We start from the raw sequence: 24,523 nt of genomic DNA on the forward strand, positions 1-24,523 counted from the left end.
TAAATGACCCCTCTCTGGGACTTCTAGTGTTTAAAGCGATTGTTCATCAAAGGCAAGTAAATATCATGGGCCAGATCAGTTTGGTGGGAAGTAAATATCATGGGCCAGATCAGTTTGGTGGGAAGTAAATCTCATGGGCCAGATCAGTTTGGTGGGAAGTAAATCTCATGGGCCAGATCAGTTTGGTGGGAAGTAAATATTATCATGGGCCAGATCAGGTTGGTGAGAAGTAAATATTATCATGGGTCAGATCAGTTTGGTGGGAAGTAAATATTATCATGGGTCAGATCAGTTTGGTGGGAAGTAAATCTCATGGGCCAGATCAGTTTGGTGGAAAGTAAATATCATGGGCCAGATCAGTTTGGTGGGGAGTAAATATCATGGGCCATATCCGTTTGGTGGGAAGTAAATATCATGGGCCAGATCAGTTTGGTGGGAAGTAAATCTCATGGGCCATATCCGTTTGGTGGGGAGTAAATCTCATGGGCCATATCCGTTTGGTGGGAAGTAAATATCATGGGCCATATCCGTTTGGTGGGAAGTAAATATCATGGGCCATATCCGTTTGGTGGGAAGTAAATATCATGGGCCATATCCGATTGGTGGGAAGTAAATATCATGGGCCATATCCGTTTGGTGGGAGCCCTTTTTTCACAATTCCAAAGTCTCATTTTTATTGCCAGAAATGTCTTGAAAGGGCTGGTGGTGTCCATAGGTAGTGTATTTTCATGGACAATGACCCCTTTTTGATCTTCCTCTAATTGATCCCTGGCCGGAATCTATTTTTTGTAGTTCACATCTCATGTTTATAACATCAATAAATTTTATAAGATATGGATTTTAATTAAGAAAACCTTCATTCATATGCTGTATTAGGGAATTCTCCATTATTAGAGGAGTGACCTCAGTTCAAGACTTTTACCTCTCGGCCATAACAGAGAAAAGTTAAAGATAGTGTTTCTAACTTTGTCGGACTTGTCCTGGTTCATTCGAATAGCAATAGCGTAATACTTGATTGTTCCTGTGGTGGCGCTGGTGGGAAACTGAACCCTTCTAGACAGGTTTCCTCACCGATTATAGCTGATGACTAAGGGTCCCATTAGGGGGGACACTTTTTGATTAGAACATTGTTATGGGACTATTCTAATAAGAAGGGAATGTCTGAAGTGATGAACCTCGGAATATTTTAGGAAAAGTCCTAGTTTTACTGTGTCACATTCTAGATTATGTCAGCATAAATTGAATCCAAAGATATTAATTTAGTACTAAACTGATAAAGTCAGCACATGCAGTCACCTACTTATTACCTATGAAGAGAGGTCATCGCACAGCAAAAGTGTTCTCTCTGGACGGCACAGATCCTACTTATTAAACCGAGCGCTTTCTACTTATCAAAGATCATTATATCTAAAGTCACATTTTCTATGGATATCCCCTTTAATAGATCTAGTTAAACTTTTGCAATAGGCTAAAGTATGTGCAAAATACGAGGATGAATATCTGCAGTTTTATCTCTTCAGAACTGTGCTTCTTACCGGCAAGAACATCCGGTAGGCTGAACTTCGACACCCCAGCTCTTGATATTCTTCTCATCTGCATGAAAACAGCTTTTATAATTGATTCCTTGCAGAATAATATGAGCAGAATCCGATTTGCTTGCCTGTCATTTTTATCTTCCCCCTAGTTCTGAGATGCCATATTTTCCTGGATCTGCTCTCTAATCATTTGCACTAGTTTTCATTCCCCAATTATTGCTCAGACAATTTAGATGGGAAAATGTTTACTGATCGCACTGATTGTTGCTCATAAGTCATAATGCCAATGTGATTAGTATTTCAATGTTTTCACAGTTGGCTTGTAAATATTACAATGCAATTACCATTGACAGATGCATACGCATAAAGAATGCTATTTTTTTTTTCCTGCACTTGGCAATTCAGAAAATAATAATTGTGTTTTGTTTATGGCACAAGTTAGTTACAGCAACAAGGTTACAAATCTCAATATTAACCGTGCACTAACTGCGCCAATTTATCTCTGCTGGGAGGAGGAGTGTTTAAGTCGCATGCAAAGTTTGTTATTATGGACATATTAACGTCTTATGAAGCGGAGAACCCAAATGTCCCCTCCAGCACAAACCGAGAAAAGGAGGAAGTGGGATATAGACCCTTGATGCCTGTAGGCTGTACAATTCAGGAGTAAGCACTCTTGATTCTCATTGTTTGCTATACAGGATGAAAAACGAGTCTCTTTGGTAGCAAATCTACTATGTGTGCGAAAAAGAGAATATGTATTTCTATAGAACTGCTATAGGCAGAGCTAGATTTCCCCTAGGCAAGATAGGCATCTAAATATAAGTGACTCTGGCACCCAATATATCCAATCCAAATCCATTATAACTACAAATCCATTATATCCACAAATTAACTCTAACTACCAATACACTCTAACCACCATCTACTCTAACCATTAATTTACTCTAACTGCCAATCCACTCTAACTTCCAATCCACTCTAACTACCAATCCACTCTAACCACCAATCCACTCTAACCACCAATCCACTCTAACTACCAATCCACTCTAACCACCAATCCACTCTAACCACCAATCCACTCTAACCACCAATCCACTCTAACCACCAATCCACTCTACCAATCCACTCTAAGGGGTACTTTGCACACTACGACATCGCAAGCCGATGGTAGCGATGCCGAGCGCCATAGTCCCCGCTCCCGTCGCAGCTGCGATATCTTGTGATAGCTGCCGTAGCGAACATTATCGCTACGGCAGCTTCACACGCACTTACCTGCCCTGCGACATCGCTCTGGCCGGCGACCCGCCTCAATCCTAAGGGGGCGGGTTGTGCAGCGTCACAGCGATGTCACACGGCAGGCGGCCAATAGAAGCGGAGGGGCAGAGATGAGCGGGACGTAAACATCCCGCCCACCTCCTTCCTTCCTCATTGCAGCCGGGACGCAGGTAAGGCGATGTTCTTCGCTCCTGCGGCTTCACACACCGCGATGTGTGCTGCCGCAGGAACAAGGAACAACATCGTAACATCGGTCCTTCCGAAATTATGGAAATGACCGACGCTACACCGGTCATACGATTTCGACGCTTTTGCGCTCGTTAATCGTAGTAAAAAGTATTCACATACTCTGATGTCGACAGCGACGCTGCATGTGCGTCACCTTCGATTTGACCCCACCGACATCGCACCTGCGATGTCGTAGTGTGCAAAGTACCCCTAACTACCAATCCACTCTAACTACCAATCACTATAACCACAAATTCACTATAATCACAAATCCACTATAACCACAAATCCACTATAATCCATCGGTGCTTCCCTGAAAGGGGTTCTGTGCATTCCTGAATATATATGTAGTCCTTCCTTAAAGGGGTTTCCTGATCATCTGATATTGCTGACTAATCCTTTCGACAGCTCATCAATAGCCATAGGATTGTTCATCAATATCAGGTCCAACACCCATTACCCCACCTATCAGCACATTGGTTCCGATTCAAGAGAGTGCTGGACCAACCTTAGGATAGGTCATTGGTATGCTATCACTAGAGAACTCTTTTAGTGAACCCCTTTCACATTCCTTAAAGAGAATCTGTCAGCAGGTTTTTGCTATGTAATCTGAGAACAGCATGCTGTAGGGATTAAAAAAAAATAAGAAAGGCATAGTTGATTTTTGTTTTTTATCTGGCTGTGTGCTGTTGTTTACTAAAAAGAAAGGCTTTATCACCTAGTGATTATGATTGTTGAACTATAATGTCACGCCAATGGCAGTCCGGCACGCCCCCTCCTCTGACTGGCACCTCACTGGTGTGGGCGGGACAGCTCAATAAGCTCTGCGGTTTTGCTAGAACGAAAACCTTTTATTGTGTCAGAATTGCTACAGCCAGTATTCTAAGGCGGACTTTACACACTGCGACATCGCTAGCATCGGCTAGCGATGTCGCGTGCGATAGCACCCGCCCCCGTTGGTGGCATGATATGTGGTGATCGCTGCCGTAGCGAACATTATTACCTGTGCAGTGACGTCACTGTGACCGGCGAACCACGTCCTTTCTAAGGGGGCGGTTCGTTCAGCGTCACAGCAACGTCACAGCAGCGTTACTGAACCACCGCCCAATAGAAAAGGAGAGGAGGAGATGAGTGGCCGGAACATGCCTCCCACCTCCTTCCTTCCTCCTTTTCCGGTGGATGCAGGTAAGGAGATGTTTGTCGTTCCATCGGCGTCACACATAGCGATGTGTGATGCCGCAGGAACGACAAACAACATCGTTACTGCAGCAGCAACCATAATTGAGAATAGGGGGGCATGTCACCGATGAGCGATTTTGAACGTTTTTGCAACGATTCAAAATCGCTCATAGGTGTCCCACACAACGACATCGCTAAAGCGTCCGGATGTGCGTCACAAATTCCGTGACCCCAACGACATCGCTTTAGCGATATCGTAGCGTGTAAAGCCACCCTTAGTGATACATCTTTGGATTCAGAATCTCTTTGCCTACATTATGCTGCTCTCAGATGAGTTAGCAAAATTCTGCTGACAGATTCCCTTTAACTTGAGTCAGGATATCCTAAGTTTCATAGTAGGAGATGACCAACTTTGGAAAAAAAAGTTTGTGTTACTTACTGATTTTTTTTCAAAGCTGGTCATCTGGCACCACTGATTTTGAGATATCTCAAACCCAGAGGAAAGATGCATACATAGTGTATCCTTATAGAAAGGACCTTCCAAAATTACATTTAAAAGTGGTCTTCTGGAGGGTGGTCTTCTCAAAGACGATGGACAACAGGCATAGTATGTGGTGGAACTAAAAATCTATAACATGAGATCAGGTCTAGATAATTGGGGGATCTTTTCAGAGATGTTGCATTGTAGGTATAGACTGGGTGAGAAAGAAGGGATTCAACTACACATACGGTACATGTGATAACAAAATCTGCATATGTAGTGTGTTACTGGGGGAATCAGATTAATATATTGAATTATTATCCAAGCGTCAATTATGATTTTGAACTTCAGAGACTGAAAATGAGGACAAAAGCCGAGCCTTTGGCACCAGAACTTTCCTTTGTTATTTCCGTGTCCCCTGCCTTCAGGTCTAGCCCACATTGTTACTTGCTTATAAAGTTCATTAAACTAGTTATCTTCTGTCCTTTGTGGTTTGGAGTGCGGTTATTCACCAGCACCTAAAATGAGCTTTTTATATTGGTTTCGGGCTACCCGTCCTCTATTTATGCCACTGACTTCATGAGCTACACCTACTGCAGTCAAGATGCAGACTGTATGGTAAAGTATTGAAGATGTTTTCAGTTCTGAACTAGTTGAAAAGAACATCAGAAATTGACCTATTTAAATCATTTTTGGTGTTTCCTCTTTTTTTTTTTATTTTGGCTTTTTTTTTTAATAGCATGATCTTTATTTAAAAAAAATGATAATCTTGCAATTCTCTCACTGACCACTCCTTTCAGAAGTATCACTATCATCAGAGGCAGGATTACAATGCCTGATAACACCTTTATACAAAACTGATAACAGTGAATCTACCAATCACAGTAGGCGATGTCACAGCTGACCTGCTCCCCCTCCCTTCACAATGATCTTTGCACACACTCTTTAGACCAGGGGTCAGGAACCTTTTTGGCTAAGAGAGCCGTAAACGCCACATATTTTGAAATATAATTCCGCGAGAGCCATACAATATGTTTAAAGGGCCATTGACAGATCAATCGCTCCAATGTTCACTTAGTACAGCAAGGAATGCTCCTCCCTGCTGTATAAAGCCACAACTGGACTGAAACAATGGTAATTAGCAGTAAAAAAAATCAAATAAATAACTTACATTGTGAACTTGCGATGCATGACATCAGTCCAGCAGTCTGGCTTCTTCTTTTTCCTGCGCATGACTGGAAGCTGGCATTCTTCCCACCTGATGTTGAGAGAATGCCAGATTTGAGGCATTCGCAGAAGAAAGAAGCTGGAATATTGGACATGTCACACAACGCATTGTCAGTTATGTCAATTATCTATTTTATTATTTTACAGCGAATTATTGTTTAGGTCCAGCGGTGGCTTAGTGCAGCAGAGAGGAACACTCCTTTGTGTACTAAGTGACCGCTGGAGCAATTGTATCTGTCAGTGGCCCAGACACCCTGCTTCCCATACAGCCTGCACCCCCCATATCACACACACACACTGCTCCCCATACAGCCTGCACCCCCCATATCCCACACACTACACCCCCATATGTCGCATACCCTGCTTCCCATACAGCCTACACCCCCATATCTCTCACACCCTGCTTCCCATACAGCCTGCACCCCCCATATCACACACACACACACACACTGCTCCCCATACGGCCTGCACCCCCCATATCCCACACACACACACACACTGCTTCCCATACAGCCTGCACCCCCCAGATCTCACACACTACACCCCCATATGTCACATACCCTGCTTCCCATACAGCCTGCACCCCCCATATCACACACAATACACCCCCATATCTCACACACCCTGCTCACATATCTCACCCTGCCTGTACCCCAACTTACCCCTCTCAAACACTCTGCACCCCTTCACATGCTTCTGTCACAGTCTGCAGCCCTCATATGCCCCTCACCCTGCAGCCCCCCTCACCCTCATGTCCCCTCTTTTCTTATTACCAGTCATCATGTGTCCAAATCTCCTTCAGGATTCAGTTCTCTTGCTTTCTGCCCGGCCTCCTGTGTCTCCTCCCACACAGTCACATGGGCGTGACATCATCGCAGGTCCTGCAGGATGGAGATTCCGTCTGCTGTGCGGGTCAGGACTAGCACTCCTGCAGCTCAGACACGGCTGATGGCCTCTCCAGGTCAGGGGCCCCTCTACTGACACTGGGCTCCCCTGACTCACAGGTCGGCCACTACACAGCAGCACTACACATAGACGCAGAGCGGCTGCCGGGCCCCTATGTGTACTAGTGCCGCTGTGTAGTGGCCGGCCTGTGAGTCAGGGGAGCCCAGTGTCAGTAGAGGGGCGGCTCACTTCTCGTTCGCCCGCTGATCCAGTCTCCTCGGCGCGTCGTCCATTGCTGTCGCTCGCTGACCTCTCAGAAGGCGCGCAGTGATGACGTCACCGCGCTCGCTGCAGAGCTGTCAGAAGAACGCCGACAGTCACAGCGGGGAGAATGATAAGAGAGAGAGCGCGCCGCTCACTCTCTCATCATTGCTCTCAATTGTATCGGCACCTGCGATGCCGATGCAATTGAAAGCTCGATCCTCGGCGGGGGGCGGTGACAGCGCGGCCACCGGGCCCCCCTGAGTAGCGGTGCGCCACTCCTGCCACCGCGAGTGGGCCCCCCCCGGCAGCTGACCGGGTTTGCCGGGTGCTGGCGCCGGCCCTGATCCTTCCCATAGACAGGTAGGAGCCCTGTCTGCAAGCCAGATACGGCCATCAAAAGAGCCATATCTGGCTCGCGAGCCATAGGTTCCCGACCCCTGCTTTAGACACTACAGTACAAAGTATAGGGTCTGAATTAGTCCATCATTCCTAATGTACATTTGGATTTCTGGAAACAGGAAGGAACAGGAATAGCCATAGTTGCCTATGTGATAATTACAAGTTTTCTATAATTTTTTTAACCTTTGTCTGGCTGAATAGGTACAATTGTAACTATTCCCTTTTTAAATTGCAATAATTTTTTTTTTTTTTTTCGAAAAGCCGTAGAGGGCTGAAATTTCGTGACATCTCAGCAGTTTTGGTCCAGAATATATTGGCCAAATTTCAATAAAATATCTCCACCCCCTTCCGAGATAAGGGGTCGAGAAATTTTGGCAAAATTATGCAGCCTGACAAAGGTTAATACAGATTTTAAATAAAGAAAAAAAATTACCAAAACTTTTTAAAAATACATTTAATTCAAAACCTGGGTTTAAACAATGTCATTTTCTAATGACATAATCTCTTTAATTTGTTTTTGTATAATGATATCTAATAGATTAACAAATACCCAACTCACACAAAATTATTTAACGCTTATTTTGGAAATTAAGTTTAGCATTTCTGGCACGGATCATTGGTGCTGAGAATTTACCGCTGACAATAGATTGTGTTAGTGCATCACCAGTAGAGATTGTCTGGCGGCGGGTCCTGACCTGAACGTACAGCCTAATCGATGTCTATGAGGATGTACGTTCGCGGGTCTACTGACCCATGGTCAGTCCGGACAATGCGGTCCTTGTAAAGTCTGTAAAATATGCTTGTGTGAAGCCAGCCTAATTCTTAGAGAAATTGAGTTATAGTTTGAGCTCCATTTATCATTTTACAAAATGGTTTTAACTCTAAGCATCACAGAGTACTTTTGAGACAATGCCATGTTTTGAAAGATGCCCACCCTACGGTATTTCATGGATTGATGAGCCCAACAGAAAACCAAAAGACCCTTAATGTACCCACTTGTATTGTAGCTCAACATCATAAAATGAGGGTGTCACGCTAGGTACAGGGAAGTACCAAGCAAGCAGCGAAAGGTAAGGGAAGGGGACCCCTTTGTCTAGGGAAGGGGGATATGGTGACCCCTGACCAAACCTACTGTTGGTCCCTGGGGACCCTCAAAACCACCCTAGATAGGTTCTTCACCTATGTGCCGAGCAGGATACCTGACCCTAGGTATTTGCAAAAAGAAAAAGTTTTTTCAGCTCACCCAGTTGTTCATTCGTCTGGTTCCTTATTCAGAGACGGTGCAAGGAGGTGGGCTCCGTGTTCATGTAGACAGGTAGCAGAGCAGTTTCAAGTTGAATTATTTTCCAGCAACACGTCCAAGTGAAAATGAGTTTAAAATTACATTTTATTTCAGATAAGGTAAAACTAACACTCGGCTAGGTGGACATCCAGATTAAAGAACGTCTTACGCGTTTCGAGCCTGTAGTGGCTCTTAATCCTCATCTTAATAAGGATTAAGAGCCACTACAGGCTCGAAACGCGTAAGGCGTTTTTTAATCTTGATGTCCACCTAGCCGAGTGTTAGTTTTACCTTATCTGAAATAAAATGTAATTTTAAACTTATTTTCACTTGGACGTGTTGCTGGAAAAGAATTCAACTTGAAACTGACCCTAGGTATCCCTAGTGCTGGACCCTAAATAGGGAGCGTGTGGGATGAGCTCTTCTTCAACCCTGCTAAATACTAAACAAAGACACAAGGAGGACACACAGGTGAAAGTGTTACATAGTTACTTAGGTTGAAAAAAAGACCTAGGTCCATCTAGTTCAACCTTCCTCCACCAATTCTACATTTGGTCACTAAGTCATTTATAACCAACAATGTTGTGTGTAGTGAGGAAATCATCCAGCCCTTTTTTAAAAGCTGTTATAGTGTCTGCCATTACTACCTGTTGTGTTTTATACACCTAAAATCTTGTTTGCTTTAGCAGCTGCTGCCTGACATTGAGTGCTGCTGCTCAGCTTATTTGTAACCAGAATACCCAAGTCCTTCTCCTGTTCTGTAGTCCTGAGTTTACTTCCATGTAATATATACGCAGTTATAGGATTACTCCGTCCTAGGTGCATTACTCTACATTTATCAACATTAAATCTCATTTGCCAAGCATCTGCCTATGAATTACTTATCCACAGATGACACAGGCAGGAATTCAGCAAAGCTTCAGCAACGATAATACAATGAGAGCAAGCCACTTGTTTGCAGTCAGAGCTAGAATGAACGGAATAATATCACCAGCACCAGTCCAGGGAAGAAGGGGGTCTTTAAGCACCAAGAGAATGCTGATGATCAGCAGCTGGGTGGAAGGTGAGTTCCTGCTGGGTCCAAAAAAAAGGAGAGATGAAACCCCAGCAGGAAAGCTACCTAGTACACTGAATACTAACAGCAGAAACAATAGAAAGTCAGGGAACATTTTGCGTAGCCAAACGCTGTGACCTTCTATTGCAAGAAACCACATGACTGTCTGTCACCTGTAACAGTAGAGCACTGGAGTTTTTTGGGGGAGAAAAAAAAATTCTTGGTGCACCCTGTAAATCGTCTTCTATTCTGCATTTCAGAAACTGCCAAGCAAGTTCAAGAAGATCTACGCAGAATTTGAAAATTTAATGGTGAGTACTGCATGTGCCAGTTAAAAAACTTACTCTAGTTCCCAAACACATTCTATTGCTCTTGGCTATAATTTGGCTATATACATTGGACATTGGTCCAAACTCACCATTTTTAGTGTAAGGGATACTTTGCACGTTGCGACATCGCTACCGAAATATCGTCGGGGTCACGGTTGTTGTGACGCACATCCGGCGCCGGTAGCAACATCGCAATGTGTAAATCCTAGGAGCGACGATGAACGAGCGTGAAACAGTCAAAAATCGGTGATCTGTGTCACGTCGTTCATTTTCATAATGTCGCTCCAGCTGCAGGTACGATGTTGTTTGTCGCTCCAGCAGCGTCACACATCGCTGTGTGTGAAGCCGCTGGAACAACAAACATCTCCTTACCTGCGTCCCGACGGCAATGTGGAAGGAAGAAGGTGGGTGGGATGTTACGTCCCGCTCATCTCCGCCCCTCCGCTTCTATTGGCGGGCCGATTAGTGACGTCGCGGTGACGCCAAACGCACCTCCCCCTTGAAGGAGGGATTGTTGGGTGGTCACCGCGACGTCGCCGAGCAGGTATGTGCGTGTGATGCTGCCGTAGCGATAATGTTCGCTACGGCAGCAATCACAAGATATCACATGTGTGACAGGGGCGGGTGCTATCGCGCTGAACATGGCTAGCCGATGCTAGCGATGTCGCAACGTGCAAAGTACCCCTTAGAGTTGACCACCTAATCTGTAGTAGACGTTTGGCTGACGTATATTTGGTCGAGGTCGTAGAAAAAAAGTTTGGGCTTGTTCAATATCAACATGACCCACCAGACGGGTCTATTTGGAGTAGGTTACTGTTGGTGTTACTTGGCTTTGTTCATACGTTCACATTTTTTATGCAAAACCTAGGAATATAAATCATTGATGAAAAACACTTATGAAGGCAAAACTGAGACTTCCCTACTTTTTTCCATTATGTCTTGTACTTGGATTTCAAAACTGAAGCTAGAAATCTAAACTTCTCAACCCCCCCATTACTCTTGACCATCTGAATTATTGATGATCGTTAGGACACTTGAACTATAGCCACTGCCAAAATGCATAAATCTTTTATTTTTACAATCTGATGTAAATGTCAAGTAGATCTTTAACACTGTGTTATTTTATGTTCAAGGATCCATCTCGAAATCACCGAGCTTACAGGCTGACCATAGCTAAACTGGAGCCACCGATTATTCCCTTCACACCGCTCCTCATTAAAGGTAATCTTCTATTCTGATGTAATAGGTATTGTAGCGATATGGCAGATAGGTGTCGTAGTATGTGATGTCTGGGGCAACCAGTTTGTGTTTATAAGAGAAAAAGTCATTGTCCCTTTTTTGACATCACAGCTAAGGCCCATGTGACTGCTGCAGCCAGTCACTAGTTTTGATGGCACAAGCCACAGACAGTGATTGACTGCAGCAGCCACATATACGGTGATACTGAAGTCACCTCTGCAGCCAGCCAAAAAAGACAGGAGCAGCAGCAGTGACATAGCGAGACCTGGGAAGGATGCATATAGCGCTGTTTGTTATTTCCAACACCTGCAACAATAAAAATTAATCCAGAACAATCCCTTTAATATACTAGAGTACTTGTAGTGATCTCCTTTTATATGGCTTAACTGTATCTAAAACTGTATGCACACAGTGTGTTTTTTTCACGGTTTTTTTTATGCATTTTTTTAGTGCTGTTTTGTCACAAGTGCAAACAAATCCTGATGTCAGCAAAGTCAATGAGAATCCTGAAGTGTAGAGCACATGTTGAGTTTTTTGTTTTGCAGATTTGGTGCAAATAATAATCTGCAGCATGTCTATTCTTTCAGCGTTTTTGGCTGCATTTTTCACCATTGAAAGCAATGAAAATATGCATGCAAAAATAAAAAACACTGCAAATACGTTTCTGCTCTGCTTTTTTCCTGCCAAGAGATGCAGAAACAGTGCAGACATTTCTGCAACCAAATACTCAACTTGCAAACGTAACCTAACCTTCTAGATATCCATCTATGGATCTCTGTCTGTCTGTCTGTCCCTCTATCTATCTGTCCCTCTATCTATCTATCTATCTATCTATCTATCTGTCCCTCTATCTATCTATCTATCTATCTGTCCCTCTATCTATCTGTCCCTCTATCTATCTATCTATCTATCTATCTGTCCCTCTATCTATCTATCTATCCCTCTATCTATCTATCCATCTATCTATCTATCTATCTATCTATCTATCTATCTATCTGTCCCTCTATCTATCTATCTATCTATCTGTCCATCTATCTATCTGTCCCTCTCTCTCTCCATCCCTTTCTCTCTCCATCCCTCTATCTATCTATCTCTCTCTCTATCCATCGCTCTATCCATCCCTCTATATCTCCTTCCCTCTATCTCTCCTTCCCTCTATCTCTCCATCCCTCTCTCTCTCCATCCCTCTCTCTCTCCATCCCTCTCTCTCTCCATCCCTCTCGCCCTCCATACCTCTATCTATCTATCTCTCTCTCTATCCATCGCTCTATCCATCCCTCTATATCTCCTTCCCTCTATCTCTCCATCCCTCTATCTCTCCATCCCTCTCTCTTTCCATCCCTCTCTCTCTCCATCCCTCTCTCTCTCCATCCCTCTCTCTCTCCATCCCTCTCTCTCTCCATCCCTCTCTCCCTCCATACCTCTATCTATCTATCTATCTCTCTTTATCCATCGCTCTATCCATCCCTCTATATCTCCTTCCCTTTATCTCTCCATCCCTCTATCTCTCCATCCCTCTATCTCTCCATCCCTCTATCTATCCGTCCCTCTAGCTATCCCACTATCCATCTATCTATTTCTCTATCTCTCTCTCTATCCATCGCTCTATCCATCCCTCTATATCTCCTTCCCTCTATCTTTTCATCCCTCTATCTCTCCATCCCTCTATCTATCTGTATCCATCCGTCCCTCTAACTTATCCCACTATCCATCCATCCCTCTATCTCTCCATCCCTCTATCTGTCTATCTATCTATCCGTCCCTCTAGCTTACCCCACTATCCATCCCTCTATCTATCCATCCCTTTATCTATCCATCCCTCTTTCGCTCTATCTCTCCATCCCCTTGTCTCTCCATCCCTCTATCTTTCTATCTATTTTTTTCTTGATTTATTTAGCTTTGTTAAGGTATCGTCACACTTAGCAACGCTCCAGCGATCCTACCAGCGATCTGAGCTAGCAGGGATCGCTGGAGCGTCGCTACATGGTCGCTGGTGAGCTGTCAAACAGGCAGATCTCCACAGCGATCAGAGATCTGCCACCAGCCACCAGCGACCCGTGTAACGACGCTGTGCTTGGTAACCATAGTACACATCGGGTTACTAAGCAAAGCGCTTTGCTTATAGTTACCCGATGTGTACCTTGGCTACGTGTGCAGGGAGCAGGGAGCCGGCTTCTAGAAGCTGCGGACGCTGGTAACCAAGCAAAGCCTTTGCTTGGTTACCCGATGTGTACCTTGGTTACCAGCATCCGCAGAAGCTGGCTTCCTGCTACCTGCACATTCAGGTCGTTGCTCTCTCGCTGTCACACACAGCGATGTGTGCTTCACAGCGGGAGAGCAATGACCAAAAAATGATCCAGGACATTCAGCAATGACCGGCGACCTCACAGCAGGGGCCAGGTCGTTGCTGGATGTCACACACAGCGACATCGCTAGCAAGATCGCTGTTGCGTCACAAAAAACGTGACTCGGCAGCGATGTCGCTTAGTGAGACGTGGCCTTAACTTCCTTCTTTTGACCGTCTCTCATTTGTACTTTTCTTACAGACATGACTTTTACCCATGAGGGAAATAAAACTTTCATCGACCATCTGATAAACTTTGAGAAAATGGTAAGTTATCTCTTGTTGTCTTCTTATGGGTAATCTGGAATATATTCAGTGTCCACAGGAAGGTGTTATTCTTGATAAAATAAAGCAATTGTAACATATGCCACCCGGGAGATTAACAATAAACAGCTTACACTAAGTACAGCGATATCAAGTATTTATTCCCAGATATTTGTCCTCTCCCATCTGTGAGCCGCTCTCATTTGTGATGCTAAATCACAGTTTAAGTAAAGTCATTATGTAAATTAATTCTAATTGAAATATTTAACTTTAAACATGTCTTTAACCTCTTTGGCTCATTAAGCTAAGTAATGTTAGTGTATTACACTGCTTTGTATGGCAAGTCGTTCTGGAATTACTTGTGGAGTTTTAGGACATAAGTTTTCTTTCTTTTGTGTTCTGGGCTTTTGTTTTACCCCCTACAACCAAATGAAATTTCTAATTACCTTACTGCCAGGACTAATCCAGCCTGGAAATCTGCTAAACAGTTATTACTCATAAAGAGTGTTTATACTAGAACACAATCAACATTAGAAGTCATTAAAAAAATGTTATTTTTAATCTAAATAAGTTCAAAATTCTCCTCGGACTTATTTCTTAAAGTCTTGTACAAAATTCCAAATCCCCTATAAAGACTTTGGCCGTGATTCCTCATTTGTGTGTGTTTTTAAGTCACTTTTCTCTTTTTGTCTTGAGGTATTCACTGCTGTTTACTGCCTCTAAATTCAACAAAACAATACACCTAGTTCATAAATGTAAAATCTGACATTCTAGCTCCCTGCAGCCACCACTAGGGGGAGCTTACTGCTTATACATTGAGCTCAATGATTAAACAGTGTGCTCCCTCTGGTGGTGGCTTAAGATAGCCAGAATATTATATTACAAATAGGTTTGCACTATAGATTTGGACCTCTGCAAAGATCTGTTAGGAAATTAATCAGAACACACTGATGATCGAAAAATATATAGTATTAAAATTTAGACTGTAATTTCTTGGGGAAACATTAAAATATCTGGTATTCTTCAAGACAGGAATGACTGTGTTTCCCCCAAAAATTGTGCCAAAGCATATCGCTATTGTCTGCATTATGGATCTGTTTGTATGGAATCTGTAATATGGCACCCATAGGAATATGCGTGCCTCATATAAATAATTCCAAAAATTGTGGTATTTCAAAACAGATTGTTATATATATATATATATATATATATATATATACATATATATATATATTTATATTTATTTATATATATATATATATATTTTATATAACATATATATATACGCATTCCGACATTGATAAAAGGGGAAATAAAGCCTTTCTTCAGCGCTCTATTGGGAGACCCAGACGATTGGGGTATAGCTACTGCCCTCTGGAGGCCACACAAAGCACTACATTAAAAGTGCAAGGCCCCTCCCCCTCTGGCTATACCCCCCCGTGGTATCACGGGTACTCCAGTTTTAGCTTTGTGTGCGAAGGAGGTCAGACATTCCATGCATAGCTCCACAGATTTTAGTCAGCAGTAGCTGCTGACTATTTCGGATGGAAGAAAAGAGGACACATATAGTGTCCCCAGCATGCTCCCTTCTCACCCCTGGATGGTGTTGTAAGGTTGAGGTACCTATTGCTGGTACAGGGCTGGAGCCTGACATGCTGTTTTCCTTCCACATCCCCTTGGGGGCTCTGTGGAAGTGGGATCCTGCCGGCCTCAAAGCTCTGACGCCGGGCTCCATCCACAGACCCATTAGAACCTGATGGATACGGAGCAGGAGTACCATCAGGGACCGGGCCCTGCATCATACAGGTACTCTGTGTCCCCGGCAGGCACAGACACACTCCGGGCTGGCTGGGTGTTGTAGTGCGCCGGGGACCGTACACTGAGCTGGTGTTCCTACAGTTATCTGGGGGACTTTGTGTTCTGGGAACGCAGCGCCGACCCTCACTGGACCGGGCGGCGCTGCTGTGACTTGTGGTGCGCCGGGGATACGCCGACCGCGCTTTTACGGCGGCGGCGTTTATAACTATAGTCCCCGGCTTTTGGGCCTAGGACGCCGGCAGCTCCGATCGTTCCCGTCCCCACCCTGTCAATCAGGGTAGGGGAGAGACGCTGTTTCACGGCAGCGAGGAGGGCTGGAGCCTGATTTACATGCTCCAGCCCTCACACTAGGCACAGAGGGAAGCAGGCTTCCCGCTCTTGGTCAGGAACGCCCAGGGCCCGCCCCCCTTCTTCTCTCAGGACGCCGGCAGCCATTACATGCATGTCTGGCTGGAGGAAGGACGCAAGGCTCTGGGAGACCTAGACTGAGGGGCTTTGGAAGACCACACACCCGCTCTTAAGCGGGCGGTAAGCGGCTTTTCAGCTGGCCCCTCTAGTGCCTCAGTGTATGTTAGTGTATTGTGTCACTGGACATAGATATTTATTGATTTCTTGCACTGTGAGGTCGCTTCCTGGCTGAATACCCCAGATCGCTCTGAGGAAGCAGCAGCATGTCATCCACAAGACGCAAAGCTGCCAAGGCTAGGGCTGTGTGCACTGCGTGTGCTGCATGTGGGGCTGCTCTACCAGCAGGCTCCAAGGACCCCCATTGTGTGCAATGCTCAGATCCGGTGCTGCTTCGCCAGCCGGAGTCAGGAGAGATAGTGACCCAGGCTGAGACGCTTGTAAGTCCTGCCCCGGTGTCAGGGACAGACTTTGCAGTTTTTGCGGTTAATATGTCTGTGACTATGGCAAAAATCCTGGAAACTTTGCAATCCATGCCTGGGGCTCAGTCTATGGACACGGCGAGGTCTATGTCCTCTAATCCTCCGCAGTTGGATTTAATCCAGACTGCAAGGGGGTCCCCGGCTTCTCAGGATGAGTATAATGACTCAGATGATTGCCCCAGCCACCCCAAGCGGGCTCGCTGGGAAAGACCCTCAACGTCATCACACTGTTCAGGGTCTCAGCGCAATCAGTCTCCCTGTGATGTGTCTGAAGAGAGTGATCAGGAGTCTAATCCTGGAACCCCTCTCAATCTGGATACCCCGGATGGGGACGCCATGGTAAACGATCTTATCTCAGCCATCAATAGGCTGTTAGATATTTCTCCCCCAGCCCCTTCAGCAGAAGAGGCAGCGGCAGAGCAGGAGAAATTTCGTTTCCTCTATCCCAAGCGTAAATTAAGTGCTCTGTTGGATCACTCTGACTTCAGAGAATCAATCCAGAAACACGACGCTCATCCAGAAAAGCGTTTCTCTAAACGTTCTAAGGATACACGTTATCCTTTCCCCCCTGATGTGGTCAAGCGCTGGACCCAGTGTCCAAAGGTGGACCCCCCGATTTCCAAGCTTGCAGCTAGATCCATAGTTGCAGTGGAGGATGGCGCTTCACTTAAGGATGCCAATGACAGACAGATGGACCTTTGGTTAAAATCTGTCTATGAAGCTATCGGCGCGTCGTTTGCTCCAGCATTCGCAGCCGTATGGGCACTCCAAGCTATTTCAGCTGGTTTAGCAAAAGTGGATGCTATCTTACATCCAGCGGTGCCGCAAGTGGCGTCCCTTACCTCGCAGATGTCCGCGTTTGCGTCTTACGCTATCAATGCGGTCCTAGAATCTACCAGCCGCACCTCAATGGCGTCTGCCAATTCGGTAGTTTTGCGCAGAGCATTGTGGTTAAAGGACTGGAAAGCAGATGCTGGTTCCAAAAAATGTTTAACCAGCCTGCCTTTATCTAGAGATAGACTGTTTGGCGAGCCATTGGCTGACATCATTAAACAGTCCAAGGGTAAAGACTCCTCTTTACCACAACCCAGAACAACCAAACCTCAGCAGAGAAAGTGGCAGCAGAAGTTTCAGTCCTTTCGAGGTTCGGGCAAAACACAATTCTCCTCGTCCAAAGGGACTCAGAGGACGCAAAGAAACTCAGATTCCTGGCGGGCTCATTCACGCCCCAAGAAAGCAAATGGAGGAACCGCTTCCAAAGCGGCTACCTCATGACTTCCAGTCCCCTCCCTCCGCATTTCCGGTCGGGGGCAGGCTCTCCCGCTTTTACGACACTTGGATGTCACAGGTCAAAGACCGGTGGGTGACAGACATTTTGTCGCGCGGGTACAGAATCGAGTTCAGTTCTCGTCCTCCAGCTCGGTTCTTCAGAACCTCCCCACATCCAGACCGTGTAGATGTCCTGCGGCAGGCGGTGGACTCCCTAAGAGCGGAAGGAGTAGTGGTTCCTGTACCATCTCAGGAACAAGGGAGAGGGTTTTACTCCAATCTCTTTGTGGTGCCAAAAAAGGACGGCTCGTTCCGTCCTGTTCTGGATCTAAAACTGCTCAACAAACATGTGCACGCCAGACGGTTCCGGATGGAAACCCTCCGTTCTGTCATTGCCTCAATGTCTCAAGGAGACTTCCTTGCCTCAATAGACATCAAAGATGCTTATCTCCACGTGCCAATTGCTACAGAACATCAACGTTTTCTACGTTTTGTGATAGGAGACGACCATCTTCAGTTCGCAGCTCTGCCATTCGGTCTGGCGACAGCCCCCCGGGTCTTCACCAAGGTCATGGCGGCGGTGGTAGCAGTCTTGCACTCTCAGGGACACTCGGTGATCCCTTACCTAGACGATCTACTTGTCAAGGCACCCTCTCAAGAGGCATGCCAACTCAGTCTACAGGCTACGCTGGAGACTCTCCAGACTTTTGGATGGATCATCAACTTTCCAAAGTCAAATCTGTCACCGACACAGTCACTAACGTATCTTGGCATGGAGTTCCATACTCGAGCAGCGAGAGTGAAGCTTCCGCTAAACAAGCAGCGGTCCCTACAGACAGGGGTGCAATCTCTCCTTCAGGGCCAGTCGCACCCCTTACGGCGCCTCATGCACTTCCTAGGGAAGATGGTGGCAGCCATGGAAGCAGTTCCCTTTGCGCAGTTTCATCTGCGTCCACTTCAATGGGACATTCTCCGCCAATGGGACGGGAAGACGACTTCCCTAGACAGGAAAGTCTCTCTTTCCCAGACGGCCAAGGACTCTCTACAATGGTGGCTCCTTCCCACCTCATTGTCTCAGGGAAGATCCTTCCTGCCCCCATCCTGGGCAGTGGTCACGACAGATGCGAGTCTGTCGGGGTGGGGAGCAGTGTTTCTACACCACAGGGCTCAGGGGACGTGGACTCCGCAAGAGTCCACCCTTCAGATCAATGTTCTGGAAATCAGGGCAGTGTATCTTGCCCTACTAGCCTTTCAACAGTGGCTGGAAGGAAAGCAGATCCGAATCCAGTCGGACAACTCCACAGCGGTGGCATACATCAACCACCAAGGGGGGACGCGCAGCCGGCAAGCCTTTCAGGAAGTCAGGCGCATTCTGAATTGGGTGGAGGACACAGCATCCACCATCTCCGCGGTTCACATCCCAGGCGTAGAAAACTGGGAAGCAGACTTCCTCAGTCGCCAGGGTATGGACGCAGGGGAATGGTCCCTTCACCCGGACGTGTTTCAGGAAATCTGTCGCCGCTGGGGGGTGCCGGACGTCGACCTAATGGCGTCTCGGCACAACAACAAGGTCCCGGCATTCATGGCGCGGTCGCGCGATCAAAGAGCTCTGGCGGCAGACGCCTTGGTGCAAGATTGGTCGCAGTTCCGCCTCCCATATGTATTCCCGCCTCTGGCACTCTTGCCCAGAGTACTACGCAAGATCAGATCCGATTGCAGCCGCATCATACTCGTCGCCCCAGACTGGCCGAGGAGATCGTGGTATCCGGATCTGTGGCATCTCACGGTCGGCCGACCGTGGTTACTTCCAGACCGTCCAGACCTGCTGTCTCAAGGGCCGTTTTTCCATCAGAATTCTGCGGCCCTGAACCTGACTGTGTGGCCATTGAGTCCTGGATCCTATCGTCAACAGGCTTATCCCAGGGAGTGGTAGCCACAATGAGACAAGCTAGGAAGTCAACTTCTGCTAAGATCTACCACAGAACGTGGAAGATTTTCTTAACCTGGTGCTCTGCTCAGGGAGTGTCTCCCTGGCCATTTGCATTGCCCACTTTTCTGTCTTTCCTGCAATCAGGGTTGGAAAAGGGCTTGTCGCTCAGCTCCCTTAAAGGGCAAGTCTCGGCACTATCCGTGTTTTTTCAGAAGCGTCTAGCACGTCTTCCTAAGGTGCGCACGTTCCTGCAGGGGGTCTGTCATATTGTGCCCCCGTACAAGCGGCCGTTGGATCCATGGGATCTGAACAGAGTACTAGTGGCTCTCCAGAAACCGCCTTTCGAGCCTCTCAAAGAAGTTTCTTTTTCTCGCCTGTCACAGAAAGTGGCGTTTCTTGTTGCTATCACATCGCTTCGGCGAGTGTCTGAGCTGGCAGCTCTGTCATCCAAGGCTCCCTTCTTGGTGTTCCACCAGGACAAGGTAGTGCTGCGCCCCATTCCGGAGTTTCTCCCTAAGGTCGTATCCTCGTTTCATCTTAATCAGGATATATCCTTGCCTTCCTTTTATCCTCATCCGGTTCACCGGTATGAAAAGGACTTGCGTTTGCTAGATCTGGTGAGAGCACTCAGGATCTACATTTCCCGCACGGCGCCCATGCGCCGTTCCGATGCACTTTTTGTCCTTGTCGCCGGTCCGCGCAAGGGGTTGCAGGCTTCTAAAGCCACCTTGGCTCGATGGATCAAAGAACCAATTATAGAGGCCTACCGTTCTGCTGGGCTTCCGGTTCCTTCAGGGCTAAAAGCCCACTCAACCAGAGCCGTGGGTGCGTCCTGGGCATTACGGCACCAGGCTTCGGCTCAACAGGTGTGTCAGGCAGCTATCTGGTCGAGTCTGCACACTTTCACCAAGCATTATCAGGTGCATACCTATGCTTCGGCGGATGCCAGCTTAGGTAGAAGAGTCCTGCAGGCGGCAGTGACATCCCCGTAGGCGGGGGCTGTTTTGCAGCTCTAACATGAGGTATTTCTTTACCCACCCAGGGACAGCTTTTGGACGTCCCAATCGTCTGGGTCTCCCAATAGAGCGCTGAAGAAGAAGGGAATTTTGTTACTTACCGTAAATTCCTTTTCTTCTAGCTCTTATTGGGAGACCCAGCACCCGCCCTGTTGTCCTTCGGGATTGTTTTTGCTGTTTGCGGGTACACATGTTGTTCATGTTGAACGGTTTTTCAGTTCTCCGATGTTACTCGGAGTTAATTTGTTTAAACCAGTTGTTGGCTTCCTCCTTCTTGCTTTGGCACTAAAACTGGAGTACCCGTGATACCACGGGGGGGTATAGCCAGAGGGGGAGGGGCCTTGCACTTTTAATGTAGTGCTTTGTGTGGCCTCCAGAGGGCAGTAGCTATACCCCAATCGTCTGGGTCTCCCAATAAGAGCTAGAAGAAAAGGAATTTACGGTAAGTAACAAAATTCCCTTCATCTCAATACGCCCTCCTTGTGCCTGTACAGACTAGTATCTCTAGCTGCAAATCCCTAATGGCTCCTGCACAAGTCGGAATATCTCTAACCACTACCCTAGAAATCCACAACTCGGACCTGTCTGCCTAAAAGGCCGTCGAGTTGTTCTTCTAACCTCCTGAAGAAACAGAGGGGAGGTTGCTACGTCCGACAAACCAAGATGAGAAAAGTATCAAGGTTAGGAAACCTAAAACACAAGCACAAGCGGAAAAGGCAAAATGGCAAATGCAAACTAGGGAAGCCTCCTACAAACTAAAGAAAGGTTAATAACAAAGACAAGGGAAAAATGGAAATTCATTGTTGAATCATAGGGTCACCCCCCCATATATACACTTGATCCTGTTCACTCAACCAGCTGGGAATTATGTGATCCAAAATCTCTAAACCATCATATTATAAGTAGAATGATGCCAAAAAACTGTTTATAATTAATTCTTTTTATTTTGAAAAAATACAAAAACCGTTTATTGCACTCAATTTTTTTTACACTATGGGGTTAAATTTCTAAACACATTGATCATATTAGATTAAAGTCCATAAGGAGCAGGACAAAAAGTGAGGACACCAATAAAAAGCCCTATGGAGTGCAACTCAACACCTGAGCTTGCACAGATCAAATTAAAGAGTAAATGGGTGAGTAAAAGTAAACAGTGATTATCACATACAGGAGCACGGGTAAATATATATAACCAGAATCAGTTTAAACAGGCCTGAGCTATCTGAGAACAGTCACCAGGTGGCTCTCTAGTAACATGTTCAGTAACGCAACCTTATGTGTGACTGTTCATTCTAGCAAAAAACTACAAGCACCGTCCTCCAGACTCACCCATATCGCATAAATGTGCAGTTCAAACGCCAAGTCCCATCCCAAGCCCGACGCATGTTTCGGTATGTTTTTCCTCAGGGGCCATATCAAAGAAAGATGTAGGTAAAATAAATGAGAAAGTGGCGGGGCTGGAACTCCTAAGCAGAATCCACAAGGGAACATCTGGGTGTCCGCCTCCAGAAACCGTACACTCCCGAAAATGGTGCACAACAGAGCACACGGTGACTCCGTCTGCACCATTCTAGTCAATGGCCCTGTCTATGCATATGTCCGAATCCCGTTTTGCGGGGGTTTATCCGGAAGCCCTGACGGGACCACTGAACGGAGATCAGGACGCAATGTGAAAGGGGCCTAACAATGGTCTTTGTTTTTGTGGACAGCAGTAGAACTATAAATACGGTTGTGTGAACTTAACTTTCAATATTGCTTGAATATTCCATCACGCCCTCGTAATCGCCTTGCCACAAATCTTACTCGAATCGTGAATTTGACGAGCAGAAAAAAAGGTGCTAAATTTTTGGCGGAGCCTTGCATTGCAACTTTCCAAAGCTTTTTAAAAACGGGTCGAAAAGTTTTGATGAATCGTAGCCTAACTTTTTTATTACTATGCTATATTCCTAGTTGGTCTCTAGTACTCCATATGGCAAAAATCTGTCATTCCATAGTCTACAAGTCTCTACAAGTGTTCATCACTTCTCAGCTTCTATCTTGAGGGCCTTTACGGGACTGTAAACCTTGTAGTCACGTTACAACCACGACAGCAGCGATTCTGATATATCCTTAGTGAGTTTTTGAATATTTATAACAATTATGAGGTCATGGCATAGGCTTTAAGCATTGATGATCCTCTGCTAGATCCCCGCACAAGACTCCATGTAACCACCGGTGGGCAGATATAAATAGCCGTCTGATACCAACAGCTGCTGGATATTGTAACAAGTAGTTATATAATATGCTATTATAATTAGCTGTGCGTGGAAAATAGAGCAGAATGAAATTGAAAACGTGTAAGTGAGTAACACTTATGTATAATTGTATGTTTCTTTACCTCTTAACATAAAATATTATTTTATCCGGCCTGATTCTGAGCAAAAAGAAGCCAAAATACTTTCGTTAAAATAAAAAAATAAAAAGGTACAATATAGGAAAATATGGTTGATTGAATGATAGCGGTTATTTAGGGAGTATAAAGTCTTTTGCCAAGGCATGACCCCATATTAGGAATCTGTGTTATCCAGGGTCATAGTTACAGTGCCTTGCGAAAGTATTCGGCCCCCTTGAATTTTTCAACCTTTTCCCACATTTCAGGCTTCAAACATAAAGATCAAAATTTTAATGTTATCGTGAAGAATCAACAACAAGTGGGAAACAATTGTGAAGGTGAACAATATTTATTGCTTTTTTTTTTTTTTAAATAAATAACTGAAAATTGGGGCGTGCAATATTATTCGTCCCCTTTACTGTCAGTGCAGCAAACTCACTCCAGAAGTTCATTGAGGATCTCTGAATGATCCAATGTTGTCCTAAATGACTGATGATAAATATAAGCCACCTGTGTGTAATCAAGTCTCCGTATAAATGCACCTGCTCTGTGATAGTCTCAGGGTTCTGTTTAAAGCACAGAGCGCATCATGAAGACCAAGGAACACAACAGGCAGGTCCGTGATACTGTTGTGGAGAAGTTTAAAACCGGATTTAGTTGCAAAAAGATGTACAAAAGTTTAAACATCCCAAGGAGCACTGTGCAAGCGATCATATTGAAATGAAAGGAGTGTCATACCACTGCAAATCTACCAAGACCCGGCCGGCCCTCAAAACTTTCATCTCAAACAAGGAGAAGACTGATCAGAGATGCAGCCAAGAGGCCCATGATCACTCTGGATGAACTGCAGAGATCTACAGCTGAGGTGGGAGAGTCTGTCCATAGGACAACAATCAGTCGTACACTGCACAAATCTGGCCTTTATAGCAAAGTGGAAAGAAGAAAGCCATTTCTCAAAGACATCCATAAAACGTTTTGTTTAAAGTTTGCCACAAGCCCCCTGGGAGACACCAAACATGTGGAAGAAGGTGCTCTGGTCAGATGAAACCAAAATCGAACATTTTGGGCACAATGCGAAACGATATGTTTGGCGTAAAAGCAACACAGCTCATCACCCTGAACACACCATCCCCACTGTCAAACATGGTGGTGGCAGCATCATGGTTTGGGCCTGCTTTTCTTCAGCAAGGACAGGGAAGATGGTTAAAATTGAGGGGAAGATGGATGGAGCCAAATACAGGACCATT

The 24,523-nt window shown here is 45.6% G+C and overlaps 1 protein-coding gene across 4 annotated transcripts in view; it reads left to right on the forward strand.

Moving 5' to 3' along the window:
• RAPGEF4 (Rap guanine nucleotide exchange factor 4) overlaps nt 1–24,523 on the forward strand; it is a 419,418-nt gene that overhangs the window by 382,675 nt on the left and 12,220 nt on the right. For all 4 annotated transcript variants that reach the window (XM_075317338.1, XM_075317339.1, XM_075317340.1 and 1 more), the window contains 3 exons: nt 10,070–10,120; nt 11,272–11,359; nt 13,924–13,988. In XM_075317338.1, the coding sequence (XP_075173453.1) occupies nt 10,070–10,120; nt 11,272–11,359; nt 13,924–13,988 (204 nt within the window). The remainder of the gene's footprint in view (nt 1–10,069; nt 10,121–11,271; nt 11,360–13,923; nt 13,989–24,523) is intronic.

This window comes from Anomaloglossus baeobatrachus, chromosome 7, assembly GCF_048569485.1.
Source record: "Anomaloglossus baeobatrachus isolate aAnoBae1 chromosome 7, aAnoBae1.hap1, whole genome shotgun sequence".
Taxonomy (NCBI): Eukaryota; Metazoa; Chordata; class Amphibia; order Anura; family Aromobatidae; genus Anomaloglossus; species Anomaloglossus baeobatrachus.